The 20695-nt window shown below is 46.8% G+C and overlaps 1 protein-coding gene across 3 annotated transcripts in view; it reads left to right on the top strand.

Moving 5' to 3' along the window:
- The window catches only part of Cacna1b (calcium voltage-gated channel subunit alpha1 B), a 164839-nt gene that overhangs the window by 103143 nt on the left and 41001 nt on the right, over positions 1-20695 (top strand). For 2 of the 3 annotated variants that reach the window (XM_028772872.1, XM_028772871.1), the window contains exons 22-32: positions 4879-5002; positions 7559-7688; positions 7994-8053; positions 9112-9218; positions 11769-11865; positions 13461-13621; positions 15212-15349; positions 15806-16007; positions 16275-16439; positions 17430-17540; positions 17901-17984. In XM_028772872.1, coding sequence (XP_028628705.1) covers positions 4879-5002; positions 7559-7688; positions 7994-8053; positions 9112-9218; positions 11769-11865; positions 13461-13621; positions 15212-15349; positions 15806-16007; positions 16275-16439; positions 17430-17540; positions 17901-17984 — 1379 coding nt within the window. Of the gene's footprint in view, positions 1-4878; positions 5003-7558; positions 7689-7993; positions 8054-9111; positions 9219-9768; positions 9781-11768; positions 11866-13460; positions 13622-15211; positions 15350-15805; positions 16008-16274; positions 16440-17429; positions 17541-17900; positions 17985-20695 lie in introns of all 3 variants that reach the window. The other variant, XM_028772870.1, reaches the window with a different exon arrangement.

The following is a 20695-nucleotide window of genomic DNA, read 5'->3' as shown; positions in this document are numbered from 1 at the left end:
GGAGCCCCGCACCCTGCCCTCACCCCTCCTCCTCCGTGGAGCCCCGCACCCTGCCGTCACCCCTTCACCTGTTTTCATGTGCCAGTTTCGCTCTTCCTTGTTCTCCTTATGCCGTGTTCAGAATAATCATGGACTGGGCGTCTCAATTAGGGGTTTAAAATAATCATGGTAGCTTTATTATACTGAATGTTGATAGTAATTTCTTTATGTTCACCACACATTCCAAGTTCAAATCATATAATTGTCTCAGAAATATCTTTTTATGTTTTTTTTTTTTTTTGTGAATTTATCCCGACACAGGTCATTCATTTGACTTTTTTTTTTTTTAAAAATATGTCTAAACTTCTACTCTGTTAAGCGTCTCCCCTCTTGTTTATCCTTATTTATCTGCTGTGTAGAACTTGTGGTATGCTAGATCTGGTAGACTGCATTGGGGGTCATGAAGTACTTTCTTTACCTGAACCACACACTGTGACTGATGGGCTTGTGGACAGGCCTTTGAAATTATGTTGTTGGCAACTATGGTGTGTTTGGGACATTTAGCAGCATGCTTGGCCTCCTCCAAGTAGATGTCATTGCGATTTTTGTGAGAATCAAAAGATATCTTTAGACATCTAATATCTGTGTGTCTGGAGACTTGATTGTAAGATTAGCTCTACTGATGGTAACTTGGCCCTAGGGCTGCATCACTTCGGTGGTCTCCATGGGTAAAGGAAGGATAGGACAGTGATTAAGATGACGTCTTTCCTTATAAATTTCCCATCAGCCTTTCCCCCTATAGCTCCAGTGACAAGGATGACTGTTACAGATGTGTGATTTCAGTAAGAGTCACAGATTTCCATTATTTCTTCTGTATTTATTATTGTGATCTTAACTGTGAGGAAGATCATTACTCATGAAATACTTGGTTACCTTGAAATAAATTTTGTATTTGTATTAAGAAAGGACATGCTTGTTTTTGTCCATTTATTTGTGAATTTTCAAAGCAACAAATCAGTATCTTAGCAACTAATGCAAATATATTATTATTTGGAAAATTTGGATTTTAATGTATTTGGTGTATTTTGATTTTTTGCAATTACTGTTTTTTTTTTTTTGACGCTTCAAGTTTTCCCATTTTGGTCCAGGGAGTCCCTTTAAAGTTGGCTTTTTGATCTTCTCACACACTGTGGACCTTTTTACAGATTCCTTGTTCCCCTGTCTAGCATATTCCAAGGACCATTTTGTATGTCTTTCCCAGAAGACTGTGTATTGGACACTGCCATTTTGTCCAAATTTCCCCTCACTTCCTGCAGAAGAGCCTGGCCTTTCATAACAGTCCTTTAAGCTCCTTAAGACTGCTAGGAACTGAGTGTGGAAGCTCACCTCCTTGGAATAGCCTGTGCCAGAGAAGCCCAGTGGCTACAGGTCAAGATGTCTTTTGGTGTGTGCATCATGTTCAGTCACCTTCCTAGCTGTTGCTAGTTAGTTTTTTACACCTTTTGCAGAATCCCTAAAAATAGAAACCAATGTGTTTGTCTATAAAAACAATGTTTATTTAGATTTTCCAGTTTATTGGCATTTTTTTTTTGCTGTAACATGATTTGTGTGTTCCTGATAATGCAGCTGGCATATTGAAATGGGAGTCCATATAGCTGCAAGCAGAACAAGAATGAAGCAGAAATGGTCTCTATAAAGTACAGCAGATTCCTTCTCAATAGCATTAGCACCCAGGACGGAGAACAGTTAGTCCACAGTCTGAACCCGACAGCGGTATCTCCTGTGGGCTGTAGGACTAGGAGGGGCTCTGCTGCCAGGGAGTCTGATCTCTTCTGCATGCAGGGACATCTGGTATCCCTCTGATGTTTGCCTGCACCTTTCCTTCTGGTTCATCCCTCTGGACTTAGACACCGTTGTCTTCAAATCCAGTCTTTTTGTCCTTGTCTCTGTGGAACAGGTGATTTCTGCTTGGTTTGTTGCTCAGTGTGTCAAATGGGAAATGGTCTCAGAGATCATATGCGCTTCTTGCTTCTTCCTCCCAGGGAAATTTGCTCTTGGGTTTCTTCTGGTACCGATCTTCAACTGTCACAGAGACTGGTCGGTGTGGGGTGGGCTGGGTGGGGGAAGGCTAGGGTGAGGGAGGGGACGGAAGGAGGACACTGAACCTGGTCCAGAATTTTATTGCTTGAAAGTTTTGAAAAGATTCACTTTCTATTTCCCAAATTTTATATTTGTCACGTAGAAAAATCCTAGCTCTGCAATCCTTAGTGGTGCCAGTCAATTGTCATGTCTGCCCTGTTGATAGTGGTGGCCTTGCTTCTTTGTGTGTGGTTGGCATCTCCTTTTTCTACTTAGAATGTGATCACTAATTCAACTTCCCTTTCTCACCTGGCAGCGTGACATTATTACCCATGCAACAGACCAGCTGGCCCTCACCTTTGTAAAGACAGCACCCAGTGTCATGTCAGACTGATGGGAAAATGGGCTTACATTATTTTAAAGTCCTCTTGTCTATAGAAATTCTGTTGTAGTTTTGTCAGGAGGACTTACGTGTCATCTCCCCAGCAGCCCTGGCCTGTGGTTCGATGATGGAGGCCATTTGGGATCCCATGTCTGCAGCAGTGGTCACTTATAGCTATTCCTTGGGCCAGTCCAGATTTCAACCAAGAGGAAAGAAAATACATGCCAGTGGTGGGTGGCACGCGTTCCTGGAGTTCCGGTTGTTGCTCTCACCCTGTCTACAGCTGCTGCTCTGCTTGAATGTCCTGTTTCCGTGTGTTGATTTGTCAGTAAGATGTCTTGTGCTGGGCAGTGGTGGTGCACACATTTAATCACAGCATTTGGGAGGCAGAGGCTGATCTCTTGAGTTCAAGACCAGCTCAGTCTACAGAGCAAATTCCAGGACATCCAGGGATACCTAGAGAAACCTGTTTCCAAAACAAACAAACAAACAAATCTTTATTTAAGTAACCTGCTTTCAACAGTAGATTTTCATAGCCTGTGGTAGCTTTCATCCTGACCTTTGTTTTGCTCCCTCCAGACCCTCTCATGGACCCTCCTGGCTCTTTTTCCAATTCATGACCTCTCTCCTTCTTCACTAACTATATTACATGCGTATATGTATACATGTATGCTTTTCCCCATGAGTTTGTTATGGCAACTTTCTCAGAAGTAATGTCATCCAGGCCCTGGTGTCTTTATTTCATTTCTTTTTGAATAATTTAGTTCTTCAACTCAGATTGGTTCTTTCCCTACTTTACTTATTCTTGGCTTTGCTGTATTTATTGGGGAGGAGTTCAAAAGGCACAGTTTTAAAATAATATTTCTTTCTATAAAAGTAGTGTTGCTCATCATGGAAATGTTTTCTGAATGTTAAGAGTGAAAATATAGTTATCACAGGAAATCTGCTCACATGTCAGCCTTCTTGTGCCGTGTCCCACTGAGTGCCTCTGCTGTGACTGGGCTCCTCAGGGACAGAAAGCATGGTGTTCATGTCTCTCCTCTGTTAGCTTACTATTCAATGTATCTCTTGTGTCCTGTAAACTCCTATCTATTTTCAGGATCCTTCCTGGGAGGATTGAGTATTTTTTGTGCATTTCCTGTGGTTGCATATTTTATAATTTTTTACTATTAAGGATCTTAAAAGACTTTCTCTACCCCCAGGGATAATGTCTTATGAATTAATAGAATGTTGGAGGGTTGGTAAGTATTAGCAATTATTTTCTCTAGAAGACTTCAACAGGAAAATTTGATGGTGTTCATTTAAAAAAAAACTTTAGTTTGAAGTACTTGCCAGCGGGTGATTGGCTCAGGAGCCCAACTCTGCTGCTTTGCTGTAGCTGTTTCTTCCTGCATATGAGTGGCCAGGGATCAGGGTGAAGCTGAAGTCTTTGATCTTCACAGTGGGTTTGCCATGAGCGCCTCCATTTTTGTTGCTCCTTACCATCTTTTTTTTTTTTTGGTTTTTCGAGACAGGGTTTCTCTGTGTAGCCCTGGCTGTCCTGGAACTCACTCTGTAGACCAGGTTGGCCTCGAACTCAGAAAATCGCCTGCCTCTGTCTCCCAAGTGCTGGGATTAAAGGCGTGTGCCACCACTGCCCAGCATGGCTTTGTGTATTCTTTCAAGAGGGTTTTAGATTTGGTAGTGAAAGGTGGCTCAAGTCATTGCACTGTCTCCTCTGATGTCCTGAGGTCTTAGTAACCCTGTCATCCATCAGAATTGAAATATGTACTCCTATAGTTACAAAATAAAGAATTGAGAGAAGTATGTAGCTTACCTAAAAAGAAAGTCACTCCTGACTGTTATAATCTTGGGAGCTGAGTTTGTGAGCACAAAGATGGGGGTTGCTGAGAGAGCAGAGGAGGGGACAGTGGAGAGGCAGCAATGAGTAGGAGTTAGGGAGGAGCCCAAAGAACAGGGTCTTCAAGTGGGGTGGCTGGCAAGGCCTCTGTTCTCCAGAGCCCCGAAAGGGAAACTCCAGGCCAAGCCAAGCTAGACTTGGATGATAGGGTTCCAGGAAGCCCCTTGCTTTGTCCTGTCTTGATGCCCAGAGATCTGCCAGGCAGGGGGAAGGCCTCACTAGGATCTAGGAGACATTGGTTTCCATATCAACGGAATGAATGGTACCACTACATCTCTCACATCACAGTGTAGGAGGTGAGCAGGGCCCGCTAGGATTTCTGTGTCAGATTGTCCTTTGTCTCTAGGTCTGGAAGTGGTGCTGCCCCTGCTGTCTTGGTCATGTTCTCAGCAAGGCTGTGTTCTTAGCCAGATACCTTTCCTTGGCTGAGCATATGGTAGTCTGCCTCACTTGTCCATGGTGTGGGGCTGGGAGAGGCCCAGGTGATATGGCTTTATGTGCGTACATCTCCTAATTTTGAGGCCTTGTGCCCTTGTAGGTAACATGGACCTGGAAGGCCAAGCAGAGGGCAAGAAGGAGGCAGAGGCTGAGGATGTGCTGAGAAGAGGTCCCCGGCCCATTGTGCCCTACAGCTCCATGTTCTGTCTCAGCCCCACCAACCTGTGAGTCTCTTTGTGCTGTGTCTTTGTCATGAGTATCTGAACATATTAGCCAGCTTAAATGGGTTATATACCTTATAGAGACTAAGTCTACACATTTACTGAACATGCTTGTCTTAGCAGTCCCGTGAGACACATTTGTTACCTGAATTTATAGACAAAAACACAGAAGCACAAAATTTTGTGCCTTGTATAGATTTGGAGCCAGTCTTGGTGGAGGAGGCTGGATCAGATGCCAGACAATTACTTTCAAAGTTCTACTACTCTAGCAACTTGCTCTACTGGTGTGTTTATGGCTGCACACAGGACCGTTTTTACGTTTGTTATACCCATAGCTTCCTGCATTCACCTTCCCACGGGTGCCATTGTGTGTCCCTTCCCACGCTGGCCATGATTTATCATCCACTCCTCACTTTGATACCTCATCCATCCAAACACCATTCACATGCAGACAGCATTGTATGTGCTGACATGCAGTGATGACCAAGACAGGAGAGGCTCATCTTCATGGGAAGCATGTGACATAGTGGAAAAGGCAAACAGGCAAGATGATACAGAGATACATAAGATACCAGACAGAAATGAGAACTGGAGAGAAGCAGGTGGAGGTGGGATGTGGGCTTCAGGCTCTGTTAGAACTAGTGAAAAGGTCAGGTCAGGGCCTCAGAGGAAAATGGGATCGAACCCTTGAGGCAGGGGAGAGAGAAGAGTCTGGGCAAAAGGAGAGGTCCAAGCAGGAGAGGTCCAAGCTCTACAGAAGCCCACTGGCCAGTGCTGGGCGGGCGCTGTGGGAGAAGAGCAGCCGTTACTTCTTGGCTGCCCTGCTGCACCGCCCCCCCCCCCCCCCAGTTTTCTAAGAATCCCCTCACAGCTCTCCTCACCAAGTCCCTCCTTTTCCACCTTTATTCTTTATTCTCATTCAGCACCTGTTTCCTGCGAGCTTACTCTGCTAGGAGTGAACAGTAACAGAGACACACCCTTCTCTGCCTCCCCTGGAGTGACAGTGTGTCGACCAGGCAGACGGATAACTTAAGCACAGCAGAGAGGTGTAAAATGTGGGATTCCAGTGTTCTGTAGCAGGCAGAAGAGGGTGATGGAGTTGTCATGAAGGGAAGGATGTCTCAGTTGAGTGTGTAGGGTGGAGAGGGTGTTTATGATGGTCTGAAAGCAGAAGGCAGCTAGTTGGAAAGATGGTAACTAGATGAAAGAGAAGCTCCCTTTCTTCTTCCTTTTTCTTCTGGAAGACTGAGCACAGTGAGGTTCTGTCTGACCACAGTTCAGCGCTTCCCGTTGGTGGAAAGGAGACTGGTTACGAGACAGAGAAGGAAGACATGATGAGCTGTGACTTCTGCTGTTACAGTCAAGGAAGTGAAGTGTTTGGGGGAAATTTTCAGATGCAGAATTTTATGATGATAAATTAGAATTAGAAATACCATTTGGAAGGGAGCTATCAGGAATACATGAGTTCCTCTTTACTGACAAGAGGCAGGGTAATCCATGAGACCAGAAGTGTTTTGGGGAGTCTGGCTGAGCTTTGGGGGTCCAATTAGCAGCTAGATGGTATAGAAATAGAACATCTGGGACATTTCCAGGCCAGATGAGTGGAGAGCACAGCTGAACTGTGGAAATGTAGCCATAAGCTGGATGACTGAGTTAGAGGAGGAGCGGGCATGCTCAGGGACAAAAGGCCAGCATGCTGCCGGGGGCCCAGAGAGAGTAGCTTTGTACGATAAGCAAAGGCTAGCAGAGAAAGCAGAGCGATGGACATGGCTGAGAAGCTACTGGCTTTTGACAGCAGACATTCCTGGGGCTGAGGAGTTGGGGGAGGCACTACTGATAGTAGGAGAGATGCCTGTTCTACTTGCTGGGTCCATGGCTGTTCTTTCTTGTCTGCTGCATGGGTTCATCACTCCATCCTGGTCAAATGGCTGCTTCAGTACTTGGCAACTGAGAGACTCTGGATTATTTATCTCTGTAGTGCTAAGTGGTGATTGTTCACTGGAGTGAAGCCTCCTGTAACCAGGAACTTGGCTTTCTCATTGATGCAGAGTAATGTTGAAAACCAAAGGTCCTGGTCAACTGGTGTGTGGCGTGTTCACATGGAACCCAGGCCTCTCAGATAGCTTGCACTCATCAGAGGCCCAGACACTCGCGGGGAAGAGTGGCCTGCTTTCTGCCAGGCTGCTGCATTAAAATACTTCCTTCATGGAACACTCTTCCCTCCCACTCCCTCTGCTTTACATGATCTATGATGGGCTGAATGGTTGCTGTTATCTGCTCTGGGGCACAGCATACTCCTGAGTGGAGGCAGCCATGCTCCCACAGAATGTTATTCACCGGCATAAGATCTAGCCTTGAGTTGTCATTTGCTGATCCCTGACCTGGAATGCCTTTTCCAGAAACTCTGTCCCTGTCCAGGCTGCTGACCATTTCTTTACCACAGAACTAAGGGACAGAGCTCTGCAATGCTGCCACAGGGATAGCCAATGAGCCTTTCTGTGGATGAGGCTGACATATTCAGGCATTGGCCTGTGATGATCTGGGCTTTGTTCTTCACAGGCTTCGACGCTTCTGCCATTACATTGTGACCATGCGGTACTTCGAGATGGTAATTCTCGTGGTCATTGCCTTGAGCAGCATTGCCCTGGCTGCTGAAGATCCTGTGCAGACCGATTCATTCCGGAACAATGTGAGTGTCATAACTACTGGGCCACTGCTAGGCTACAGAGATGCCAGTGACATATTCCCAGGGACCACACGGATGGCGTGGTGCTGTGGTGGCTTCTTCCCCATCAGACATTTTTCTTCCCTCTGAGAACCAAAGGTTGGAAAGCCTACCTCCTTTAACCCTTGTCTTGTAGTTGTGCTAGAGTTAGCAGAGCAACCACCAAAGAATCACCAAAGGGTCCTTCACAGAGGGGTGCCAAAGACCTGGGGAGAAACTAGAAGCTAATGACTCAGGCCTGCCTAAAGTAACGCTCCTTTTGGTTCCAGGCTTTAAAGTACATGGATTACATCTTTACAGGAGTCTTCACCTTTGAAATGGTCATAAAGGTGAGATGTGGTGGCTCCTGCAGCTTCCAGGACGCATGTAATGTGTGCATCCGGCATGTGCTTACTTAGCAGATGTTCACATGTACTTGGCTGTGTGTGCATGAAATATTTTGATGGCTAAAAGTCTCAGCAGCCACAAAGGGTCCCCAGTGTCATGCTGTCCCATGGAATGCTCCTGGGGTGCTTGGTACTGCTGTACTGGCTTCCAAGCATGGAGATTTGGGATTTATTTGTGTGTGATGTGTGTGGTGTGTGTTGTACATTCAGTCTCCCCTCCAGGGGTGCCTCGTAGCCACAAAGAAAGAGAGACGGCAGAAGCACTGTTGGATGCAGAAGACTAGTTTCTATAGAATCTAGAGATTTGCTCACGGGCGAGAGCAAAGGTGACTTTGTTCTTGTCTGGCACACAGAGATGTGCCTTCAGTGCACTGAACCACACACACACACACACACACCCCACATACACACACACTTGTCAGTGCAGCAGAAGGCACATGTGCACCACTGTGTTTATAGTCAGTTCAGAGAACCTGTGCAGAATGCTTCCAAAGTGTAACTCTGTCACTTCTGCTTTGCATACGCTTGCAGTCTGTGAGGAGGGGGCCAGCTTACTTTGCAGATGAGGATATTGAAGTATTTGCCAAAAATCACTGTAGCAGAAAAGGCAGAGTTAGGACATCCAGCTTGGTCTATCCAGCTTGTTCTTTCTCCTGAGCTGAGCTTCCAGGTCTGGGCTACATGAATTTTCTAAGGGAGCATGTCTGTTGCCAGAGAGGGTATGACAGGGGAGACACACCTCTCACCACTGTGGGGCTTCAGGAAAGGTTGGAGCCTGTACTCTGTGGGGATGTTGAGGCCAAGGACCTGTTGAAGCTGTTTAAGAGTGTGACCTGTGTTGTGTCCCCTGCGAGGGTATGTAGTGTGTCTGAGATGCACAAGGCCACAGTGAGCCCTGTACTGCATGGAGACTCAGAACCATGTCCCTCTGTGGCTGAGGCCTGCCTCTGCCTCTCTTTTCCTTATGTACTGAATACTCTAATGTCCATGTCTCCCTTAAGATGATAGACCTGGGCCTGCTGCTGCACCCTGGGGCCTACTTTCGGGACCTGTGGAACATTCTGGACTTCATTGTTGTCAGTGGAGCCCTGGTGGCATTTGCATTCTCGTAAGTAAACCTTATATCGGCTCTGGATCCAGAGGGCCCAGTCAGAACTACAGTGGGGTGTAGGAAGAATGGGCTCAGATTTGGTCTGTAGCTGTGTAACTGTGCGAGCAGGGCTGTTCTGCCTTCTTGGGTCTGGAGTGTGGTTCTGAAGACTGGTACCATCTGTTCCTGGGAACTGGCTAGGATTTGGGGTACCTGGCTTGCTCCTTTGGAGCCTGCTTACCTGCTCTGAGGTAACTGCCTGAGTGAGGGATTGGTGTGTTTTTACCCCAACTAGTAGACATCTTTGTTGGGCATATGAGACTATTCTCACTGATTTCTGTCTTGGTGACTGTTAGCTTGGTGATATTGGGACTAGACCCTCCACGGGGGTCTAGGTGGGGCAGGCATAGGTGATGTAGGGAAATTGTGGGATGAGATTTAAAGACAAGAATGACCCCAAAGAGAGAGTGTGTACTTCTCTGGCCTTCGGGTGGACCAGTGCAGGCTTGTGTTTTGTCTCCCACACTGACTCTGTTCTCTTTGTCTTCTCGATGCTGGACTCCGGTAGGAGCTTCATGGGGTAATGCCTCCCTTCTTTCATATTGCCTTACATCATGGCACACCTCTGGCCCATCCATCATGGCCTCACCACCTGCTCATCCACCTCCACCCTGTTTAGGCTGCATGCTTCCTCCCAGGAGCCATCCCCAGGCCATCATTCCTGCCATGCCTGTGGGGACTGGCTGGGGTCGGGGCTGGGCTGGGCTGGGCTGGGCTAGGCATGGTTAGCCTTGGTAGGGAGGCCCTCAGTGAGCAGGGTGTCTGTGTAGGTCTTAGAAGCTTGATCACTGGCCTCGATGGTAGTGAGTAATCTGAGTAGAAGCTGTCAGCAGTGCCCACACCATGATGCAGGACATCCACGTGTTTTCCCACATGGCTACTCTCTGGCAATTCAGCTTTCTTTTCTCCTCTATCCAGTCAGTCAGTCTCCTTCCCAGGACCTCCCAGTGTCTCTCTCCTCTGGGTAACTTGATTGGGCCCTCTGTCTATGACAACGGAAATGAATTGCTAGAGTGTCAGCAAGGACCCTGGGGAACTCCAGGCAGAAACATCAGAAAGGCTCCAAGATGGCAGTAGGAAAAGGATGGGTCTCAGGCTATGGCCCCCTGAATGAGCAAAGTGGGGGGAGGCTTGAGCTTAGAGAGGGGCCTCCGGTGGACAGTTCTTGGAGGTCTCCCTCTTTTCTTGCCACCCTTCCTGGCCAGTCTGTGTCCTGGTGTACTGTGGTAGGTGATGGGTAAACGTGGGTCCTGGAGGTGTTAGGTGAAAAAGAGGCAGGTTTTGTTGTTTTTGTAACAAACCCTGTCCAGTATAACCTTGTACCTGCAAGCCGTCTCCCTCAGCCTCCATATTTCTGAGATTCTAGGCTGTATCACCATATCCAGCTTTAAGGACAGTTTGATCTGATTCTGAGATGTGGGGCTGAGGAAAGGGAAGTGTGGGGCCGTATCTTTCTTTTCTTGTGAAGGAGGCCTGGGATATACAGCTGATTTCTATTTACCCTAGAGTTTTGTTGGAGTCTAAGGGAAGCCATTTGGGGGCAGACTTAGCCATACTTACTCAGGGATCTAGGTGGGAAGTCGTGTTTGAACTGGCTAGGATAGGGCTCTCTGTATTCAGGAAGCCTCTCTAGCCGTGTAGGCCTGGCCCCTGACTGCTGATTCTTGCTACCCCTAACCTCCAACAGGCAGAGACAGCATTTGTGTCTGCTCTGGTTTGCAGGGAGTTCTTGATCTGGTTTTCTAATCCTGGACTTTTGAGCTTGCAGCTAGTACCTGGAGTTTTCCCTGTCTGAGTTCTCCTGCCTGCTCCTTTTTTGGTCATCTTGGTATCTGCCTGCTTCTCTGGGTCTGTCTGTCCTTCTTCCTATCCCCTAGCTATTCTTTCCCCCTCATTTTTCTCCTCTCCTCCCTCGTCTCTCAGTCCTTGCCCCTCCCTTTTCCTTTCCCTTTGGCCCCTCTCTTCTTTCTTTCCTCTCACCTCTCTCTATCCCACTCTACTGCAGTCTCTGGCATTGTCTCTGTATTTGAATGTCTCTTTCTTACTGTCCCCCACTTCCCTTTGGGTCACTTGAGGGGTATTCTGAAGCTGGTGTCAGTCAGGTGGCCTGTGGAGCCAATGAAATTCCTGTAGTGACAGGCAGTGTCAGTGGCTCGTCTAGTGCTTGATAAAGTTCTAGCATAATAGGTAGGCTCACAGAACCCTACTCTGCTGGTTTGGCAGTGTCTGTCAGGAGCCCCGGGCAGGTGGAAGTAGCCATTACAGCCAAGGACATAGGCCTTTCCACTTGAGAAATCAGTCTCCCTGGTCACTAGCTGTGCTGCTCTGGTTTGGCAGTGGCCCTAGCCCTGTTCTCAGACAGTCTTGGGAAGACTCCCCCACTGAGCCCTCTATCTGGGGGCCCAAGACAAAATGCATAGGGCCTTATTAGACAGACCAAGAGGACTGGTCAGAGCTGGACTCATGCCAGCCCTCTGCCCTCCGACATCAGCCACTTCTCCCTTCTAGAGGATCCAAAGGGAAAGACATCAATACCATCAAGTCTCTGAGAGTCCTGCGTGTCCTGAGGCCCCTCAAGACCATCAAGCGGCTGCCTAAGCTCAAGGTGGGTGTCTGGAGTTAGGGATTAAGGAGTGTGCTGTACAAGTGGGTACACTGGTGTGGCTGGGTTGCACAAGCGGGTACACTGGTATGGGTGGGTTGCACAAGTGGGTACACTGGTGTGGGTGGGTTGCACAAGTGGGTACACTGGTGTGGGTGGGTTGCACAAGTGGGTACACTGGTGTGGCTGGGTTGCACAAGTGGGTACACTGGTGTGAGTGGGTTGTACAAGTGGGTACACTGGTGTGGGTGGGTTGCACAAGTGGGTACACTGGTGTGAGTGGGTTGTACAAGTGGGTACACTGGTGTGGGTGGGTTGCACAAGTGGGGACACTGGTGTGGGTGGGTTGCAGGTATCTTCACAGATTGTTCACCTGTGTGAGGAGACAAATCTTGCTCAAATCTAAGACCGTTTTCCAAGGAGGTCTGTTCCCAGCAGAGGACCCTCTTCCTTAGCCACTAGTACCAGGTGGGATACTGTGGCAGGACAGGGAAGAACAGAGGGCACAGGATGGAGGGGTAGATGCTAGGAATCACGGAATCCAGAAAGCAACTCCTGGGCTCAGTAAAAGAGAGTAGGTACTGCTGAGTTTCTGGGTGAAGGAAGTGCAGTGTAAACCCTATTTGATGATTAGCTTGGGCCAGAACAAATGCTCTCTGTGTTTTTACTCCTTTAGCTCTTTAAAATATATGCAGTAGATTTTCAACAGCTTGGACGTTTAAACCTCAGAGACACTAGTCAACGTGTAAGGTAGAGTGGCTTAGTTCTTGTGTATGACGTGATGTGTGAGGAGGTGAACTGGAAAGGCATCAGGGAGTCTCTGGGCCAAGGCAGAATTTGTACTTGAGGCATCGGGAAAAAAACCACACACAGCATGGATGGGCCTGAAACTTCCTTGGCCCCGGCAGCTGTTAGCATTGAGAGCATGTTAACCAGTGTCTCTTGGAGATTGCTGTGGGTCATCAAGGAAGTCCGAGAGGCAGATCAGCTCTGGGTCCAGGGGGAGAGGATCTTCAGTCACATCTAGATCCTAAAACACATTCGAATTCTCTGACCTGTGGTCCTCAGGGGCATAGTCCCTTGTTTACAGCTTTAGTTTTCCCTTATATCAATGCTATTGCTGGCCAGGGACAAAACAGGGATGGTGCACAAGGTTAGTGCATGTCCTGTGTGCAGGCTTGGATGCTCTGCCTCCTTCCTGTGGCCTGGCTCCAGCCTACTGCTAGGCCAGTTTTTTTGGGCATACAGGTGGCAGGTCTGGTGCCTCCATTCCACTGATAAAAGACAGGATGACACTCCCTTCCTGTGAGAAAGACAACTGTTAAGGTAGCTAGCAGCAGTGCCTTCTGTGGCCATACGTTAGAAAGCCTTAAGTGGTTTTTGAATGCTTCTTGGAGTCTGGGCCTTCCATGTTCCTGAGGTTCTGAGCCAGTCACTGTCCTGTTCTCTATTTTGATCCCCTCCATCCCCTTTCCTAGCTAACCCCTATCTCCTTCCCTCTCTCAGTGACCTAGCTTGCCCTAATGACCACCCGGCTCCACTAAGTCCTCTCCTGGGTGGACACACTCTTACATGGCTCTGTTCTCTTCTCCATGCAGGCCGTGTTTGACTGTGTGGTGAACTCCCTGAAGAATGTCTTGAACATCCTGATTGTCTACATGCTCTTCATGTTCATATTTGCCGTCATTGCCGTCCAGCTCTTCAAAGGGAAGTTCTTTTACTGCACTGATGAATCCAAGGAGCTGGAGAGGGACTGCCGGTAAACTGAGGCTTAACCCATGTGAAGCTTTTATGTGATGTGCATGCCTAATTCCCTCCGATGGCTTAATACCAGCTCTGTAATGTGCCGAGTTTTACTTGACAGCTGGTCTTTGGCTTGTTTCTGCCTTTCGGTTATTGCTATTAGTGTGGGCCATCAACACTTTTGCACAAGTAGTTGTTTTGGTAGGTGTGTGTTTTAATTTCTCTTGGATGTATACCTAAAGGCAGAACTTCTGAGTAATATGGTAACTGCTTTACTATTGGAGGAGATGCCAGATGGCAAGCAAAGTGCCTGAGCCAGTCCTTCTGTATTTCTAAGAGTGCTAACTTCTCTACGTCCTTACCAATACTTACTATTTTCATTGCTTTTATTTATGTGTGTGTGCATGTTTACATGTGTGTGTGTCTGTGTGTCTGTGTGCACATGTGTGTAAGGTGGCAGTGCTTATGTGGCACAGCCAGTGCAATCATAGGGCACATTCCTTCTTCCACTATTTAGGTCCCAGGGATTGAACTGAGGTGGTCAGACTTTGCAGCAAGCACCATTACCTGCTGAGCCATCTTGCCAGCCCCGATTGCTTTTATTTAGTTACATTTATCCTAGGAATGAAGTGACACTTCAATGTGCTTTTGATTTGTTTTGTTTTGTTTTTTTCCTGATAACTGATGATATCGAACATTTTTCATGGAATAGTTGGTCTTCAAAAAAATGTCTGTTCAGATATTTGATCCATTTTAAAATTTAGCTTGTCTTTTGGTATTGATTTTACTTGTGTTTACCTGTTTTAAATACAGAAGAGTAACAATAGATTCTCCCTCTGATTGTTTAGATCTTCTTTTCAGTGTCGGTCTCTTCCCTCTCTCTTGACACAAGAGCTCATTACCCGCCTCAGCTTCCTGAGTGCTGGATTGGAGTCGTACACCAAGAGCACTCTTATTTTAAAAATGACTTATTATATTTATTTGGGGATGGTGGTACATGCCATCCTATCCATGAACAGGTCAGAGGACAGCTTGTGGGAGCTGGTTCTTTCCTTCCCTCACATGTAACTTAGGGATTGAACTCAGGTTACCGTCTTGACAGTGCCTACTTTTACCCACTAAGCCAGCTCACCAGCCCTCTCTTACCATTTTTATGGTGTTTTTTGAGACACAAAAGTTTTTAATTTTGCTGAAGTCCAACTTCCCTTCCCCACTTTTGTTCATGATTTTGGTATCTAGCTAAGACTCCATTCCCAAATAAAGATTAGCCATGTGTTTTCTTCAAAGACATATAGATGTGATACCAATGTTTATATTTTCAGTCCATTGGGTTTTTTTTTACTCTTAATCAAAATTTATTATAAAAAAGTCATTACACAATGAAATCAACTAGTTCTGAAGTTTATACATCCCAAAGATTTGGTAGTCAGAGCAGCTTGATTTTACGAAGTACGTGGTGGCGAGTTACAGCTATCTCACCACTACCACTAAGGAGTCTTCTCTGTCTCCATGCAATGGTCTTGGTGAATTTTCAGCAACCATTTGACTATAAATACATGGACATTTGAACTGATGACCATCTTTGTCTCCTGTTTCCTGTCTCCAGGGGCCAGTATTTGGATTATGAGAAGGAAGAAGTAGAAGCCCAGCCAAGGCAGTGGAAGAAATATGACTTCCATTATGACAATGTGCTCTGGGCCTTGTTGACGCTGTTCACGGTGTCCACAGGAGAGGGGTGGCCCATGTGAGTGCCAAACTAATCATGGTAGCTAGTTAGACATGGGTGCACTGAGGCAGTCTGCGTGGTTTCTCTATTTTTAACCCCATGATGAGACTAGATGTGGTATAGATAAAAGCCCTGCTCCCTCTCCTGGCAGGCAGAACTGAGTTTCATCCCTGAGATAGAAGAAGGAACCACATTCCTGGAGTAGGACTCAAGCCCTTTCTATGAAGGGCCCTGTCCTCCCTAGGTACCCAGTCCCTGAGGTGGAGCCCTATTCTCAAGATGCAAACCTGTGTCTTATCTCTGAGGTCTCACACTGAAGTGCAGACCCTTCTCCTTGAGCTCCAGAGATGTATGGTGCTCCTGAAGTACAGCCCTGAGTTCCATTTCTTACATGCAAATCTAAGCCCTCCCCCCCAAGGTGCAGAGCCAAGCTCTCTTGGAAGCTCTCCTGAAGTCTGCTCTCTCCTTTCTTAGGGTGCTGAAACACTCTGTGGACGCCACCTATGAGGAGCAGGGGCCAAGCCCCGGCTTTCGGATGGAGCTTTCCATTTTCTATGTGGTCTACTTTGTGGTCTTCCCTTTTTTCTTTGTCAACATCTTTGTGGCCTTGATCATTATCACCTTCCAGGAACAGGGGGACAAAGTGATGTCTGAATGCAGCCTGGAAAAGAATGAGGTAGGTCGATGTTCTGTGGGACCCTGGGACATGAGCACTCTGGGCAAGGTTATCAGTTTTCCTTCTATATGGACACAGCTTGTGGCTGGCATAGGCAGGACCTCTTTTTTCTGCAAATAGAGACTGCAGATCAGTTGGGTCTATTTGGAGGGATCTTAGCTGCCTCTACTGCCTTCTCTTCTCTGGGCTCCCTGAAAGGGCATGATGAGAAAGTTCCAGTTATAGTGGGTAATGTTTTGAGTTTATGGCTCCCTTTTCTCCCTACAGAGGGCTTGCATTGACTTTGCCATCAGCGCCAAGCCCCTGACACGGTATATGCCTCAAAACAAGCAGTCGTTCCAGTATAAGACGTGGACATTTGTGGTCTCTCCACCCTTTGAGTACTTCATCATGGCCATGATAGCCCTCAACACAGTGGTGCTGATGATGAAGGTATGTGAGGCCCACCATGTACTTGCTAGGGGTTGTTGTGTGTGAGAGTTTTTCTGAGGAGCCATGCTCACACACTGACACACACACACACACACACACACACACACACACACATACCATGCAGATAATACACGGACACATTTACACACATAGACACATGCAGATATACACAGACACACACACTGTTACACACATACATTCAGATACACACACACACACACACACACACACACACACATTCTCTCTCTCTCTCTCTCTCTCTCTCTCTCTCTCTCTCTCTCTCTCCCCCCCCCTCCTCCCCACCCTCCTATTAACTCCAGATAGGGAACCCATAACAAACCAAGTAATATTTCTACCAAAGTCCAACTAAGTGAACCAATAAACCAATAAATTTTTATTGGGGTTACCTATAGGATTATGAGTGAGGGGTTCCTTGCAGAAACAGGGACAGAGCATGTGTGGCTGTATCACCAAAAAACTTACCTCAACATAGGTGATGACTCCAAAAAGCTGTAACTGAAGAGCTCTGCACAGCTTGCCGGCAGCTCAACATATCTGAGAATCTCCTCTCTAACCAAACTGGTCAGAGCCCTTCCTCAAGGACTTGTTTGCTGTTTCTGTAATCCCTGGGGAGGTACCCTTATGGATCTTGCAAATTTCAGCTTTCCCGGACATAGGAAATCTATCTAGAGGGAATGTTTGAATTGGAAGGAGACTGCTGTAAAACTTGGGTATGGGTCTTATTTCGAGGCCCAGAGGTAGGTCGTCTTCTTGCTGGCACATGTTGCCTATGCGAGCCATTCTCTCTGATTTGTAGCTGAGGCAGTGAGTTATAGAAGACCTGGAAAGAGCAAGGAGGAGGTGGCCCAGATATGGATATGCAGATGTGGATATTTCTCTACCCATTGTGTGGTCAGCAAATTACATTGCTTCCAGTTGGGTACTGGGGCTAGTGGGTCTGCAGCCTTCAGCCCTTGTCTCTCTGGGCAGTTCTATGATGCACCCTATGAGTACGAGCTGATGCTGAAGTGCCTGAACATCGTCTTCACGTCCATGTTCTCTATGGAATGCATACTGAAGATCATCGCCTTTGGGGTATTGGTATGTGCCTCACCTTGCTCTTTGTTTTTTGATGAGCTGCATTCTGGCATCCTTCCCCACTTTTGAATGGCCTTTGTAGCACTTGTGATACTGTGAGAGTCCCCAGGAAGAGCTTCTTTGGGCTCGATTGCTTGAATCTTGCCCTGTCCTGAACTGGGAGGCTTGCAAGCCTGAGATTCTCCTTTCTGGACCTGTAGCCCTCAGTTATGCCTTTACCCAGTCTGGAAGAATTTGCATGCCTGCTGTGACATCTGCTTGTCATTGGCCTTATGTTAAGCATCCATCACCCTTGACCACTGCCCTTAGCTCCTTGCCTGGGTAAGCCTTTGCCATAGCACTGACTGCCCTCTTTTTCTCTAGAACTACTTCAGAGATGCCTGGAATGTCTTTGACTTTGTCACCGTTTTGGGAAGTATTACTGATATTTTAGTAACAGAGATTGCGGTAAGTAGCATTTCCTGTCCCCCATGCAGGGTCCGAAGTGGCTTCCTCCTAGAGGATTGTCCTCTGAGTGTTTCCCCAGGTCCCACTGTAGCTGCCTTATCATGAGCCCCTTGAGTTGCTGTTACTGCTGGTCCCCAGAGATGGAGCTGGAGGACTGGGTGCTGGGTCAGTTGGGTGCTGGGTCAGTACTTGGTCTTCTTGGATAAGAATGTAGTTTTGGGGTTGGAGAGATGGTTCAGCAGTTAGAGCACTGACTGCTGTTGGAAAGAACCTGGGTTCAATTCCCAGTACCGACTTGGAGGCTCACAACCATTTGTAATCCCAAATGCAGGGGATCTGACAACCTCTTCTTATTTCCTTGGACACAAGATATGCAAGTGGCATACAGCCATACATGCAGACAAAGCATTCATACACATAAAATAAATAAATATTTTTAAAAGTGATTCTCAGAGGTTTCAAGTTGGTAGCTTAAGAATCTTCTGGAGCTCCTTGGTAACAGCTGACCAAGAACATAGGAATCTAAGATGTACGTGTGCATTTGTGTGTGCGTGTCTGTGTGCGTGCTTGTGTGCATGCCTGTGTGTGTGCGCACGAGTGTGTTGTATGTATTTAACAAGTTGGCATCAAGAGTGTGTAAGCCAAACCCAGCAAGAACTTGTATTATCAAGTCTCTACTTTTCTGTTTAGAGATCCTTCCATTAAACATATGATAACCCGGGCGGTGGTGGCACACGCCTTTAATCCTAACACTTGGGAGGCAGAGGCAGGCAGATCTCTGAGTTCAAGGCCAGGCTGTTCTACAGAGTGAGTTTCAGGACAGCAAGAACTACACAGAAAAACCCTGTCTCAAAAAACCCAACAACCACCAAACAAAACAAAAAACTAAAACCAAAAATACATATGGATAATATTTAAAACTTGTTCTATATCGGGACATTAAACTCAACAGATTTCAGAGTTGGAATCATATAGCACCACTTTTCAGTATAACATATTAAATTGGAAACATAAAAAAAAAAAGCTCATCTCTAGGAGCAGCTACTGAAATGGATATTCATATAAAAGTTTCTTCTTAATCAGACAATGTAGGTAAGGACTAGGGAACAGCTATGGCAGGAGAAGGATAAGAAATGCTATTTTGAGCCAAGTAGGAAGGGAGGGCTTGAGTCATCCTCAGGCACCTTTGAGATCAGAGGGGTTTCTGCAGTGAATGGAAATGGTGGGATGCCACCCCTGCACTGTATGAGACAAAGGCCTGTACCAGGGGCCAGTCTGCAGCCCCTGGCTGTCCTGAGTGCATGTGTGGAGGTGAAGTGGCCTCTGGTTGCATTTGTTGTTGTTGAGCTAAGGGACACCACTGGTGCTACTGTCACAGGAGCACAGTGGAGTGCAGGCTCTTACTTGGCCCTACTCTGCTCAGAGCTCACATTGGATGTGTAGTGCATCTTCAGAGGTTACCTTCTGGGTCCTTGAGAGACAGAATGGAGCTCTGGTGTGTTAGTTCAGGCTGACCTTAAGTCATAGCTGTGTCTCTTCACTCATTTCTAGAGTCCCAGACAAATGGCTATGCCTCTACTGCTCTACTTTCTGTCCCGATGAGGCCGTCTACATCCTTACCCTGGACAGCTCCTGTTTGCTGTTTCCTTGTCTACCTCTTGTTAGGCTGGTAATCCAGTCACGGTTTAAGACCGGCCGTGGCATCTGGAACAGCCTTGGGAGCTCCAAGTCCCAGTGGACTTTTCTCTTGTCCATCTTGTAGCTGCAGCTCTGCCTTTCACAGTAGTTAGGGTCAGCCACATTGACCGATATGGGAAATCTGTGCATGGCAATACTGGTCTTTTGGCACGAGAAAGCCCCTTTTCAATCATGTGACTGCCGTAGCTTTAGCTATTCTTTGTGGAATTTCCACAGCTTTGGAATGGGGCCTATGTTGATCCCAAAGTTAAGAGAAGATGAACACAGAGTCAGCTCTGTGTCCCTGAAGAGCTGCCGAGAGCTCCAGGACTCTCCATGGGTCACTGGTGAACTTGGTGTTGAGCATCCATCTCCATAAAGTACATGTCCAGTGCTGCGGCTGCTGTCTCACTGTTTTGTTTTCTTTCTTTCCTTCTTTCCTTCTTTCCCCTTCCTTCTTTCCTTTTCTTTCTTCTGGGTGATGTATTTGGTTCCCCAGTAGATCATCTTTGGGCCACTGTCTTCTGTGTATTTCCTTTGCTTGCTCTGGGATGATATTCTATGGGTTCTGGTCAGTTTGATGTTGACCTTATCTGAAACAAACAAACAAACAAACAAACAAACACACAAAAAACAACCCAACAAAGTAATGAGACTGAGACCTAAAGGTTAACCTTTGGCCTTCACATGAATATGCAAATATACACCTGCAAACCCATACACACATGAACACTCAGACACACGAAACCCTGTCCAATGTGGTTACCCCTGGGCACAACACTGAAGTGTTAAACATTTCATCAGAGATCAGAGAGACACTCATGAGGCCCTACCCTTCCCTGAGGGACTATTGGTACGTAAATGTTGCTGGGAAAGGTGCCATTTTCTTTAGTGATGTAGCCATTGCAAAGTATCCCATGTTCTACTAAATAACTTTTTATCTGTGCTTATTTAAGCACCCCTAATCAAATTTAGCAGATCATACACACAAAAAAGACCTGGGAGTAGGAGAGACACTAAGGATAGGGGAGGAG

This window comes from Grammomys surdaster, unplaced genomic scaffold, assembly GCF_004785775.1.
Source record: "Grammomys surdaster isolate TR1022 unplaced genomic scaffold, NIH_TR_1.0 219, whole genome shotgun sequence".
Classification (NCBI taxonomy): Eukaryota; Metazoa; Chordata; class Mammalia; order Rodentia; family Muridae; genus Grammomys; species Grammomys surdaster.
Note: the sequence above shows the minus strand (reverse complement) of the source record. Positions and strands in the feature narration are given on the sequence as shown.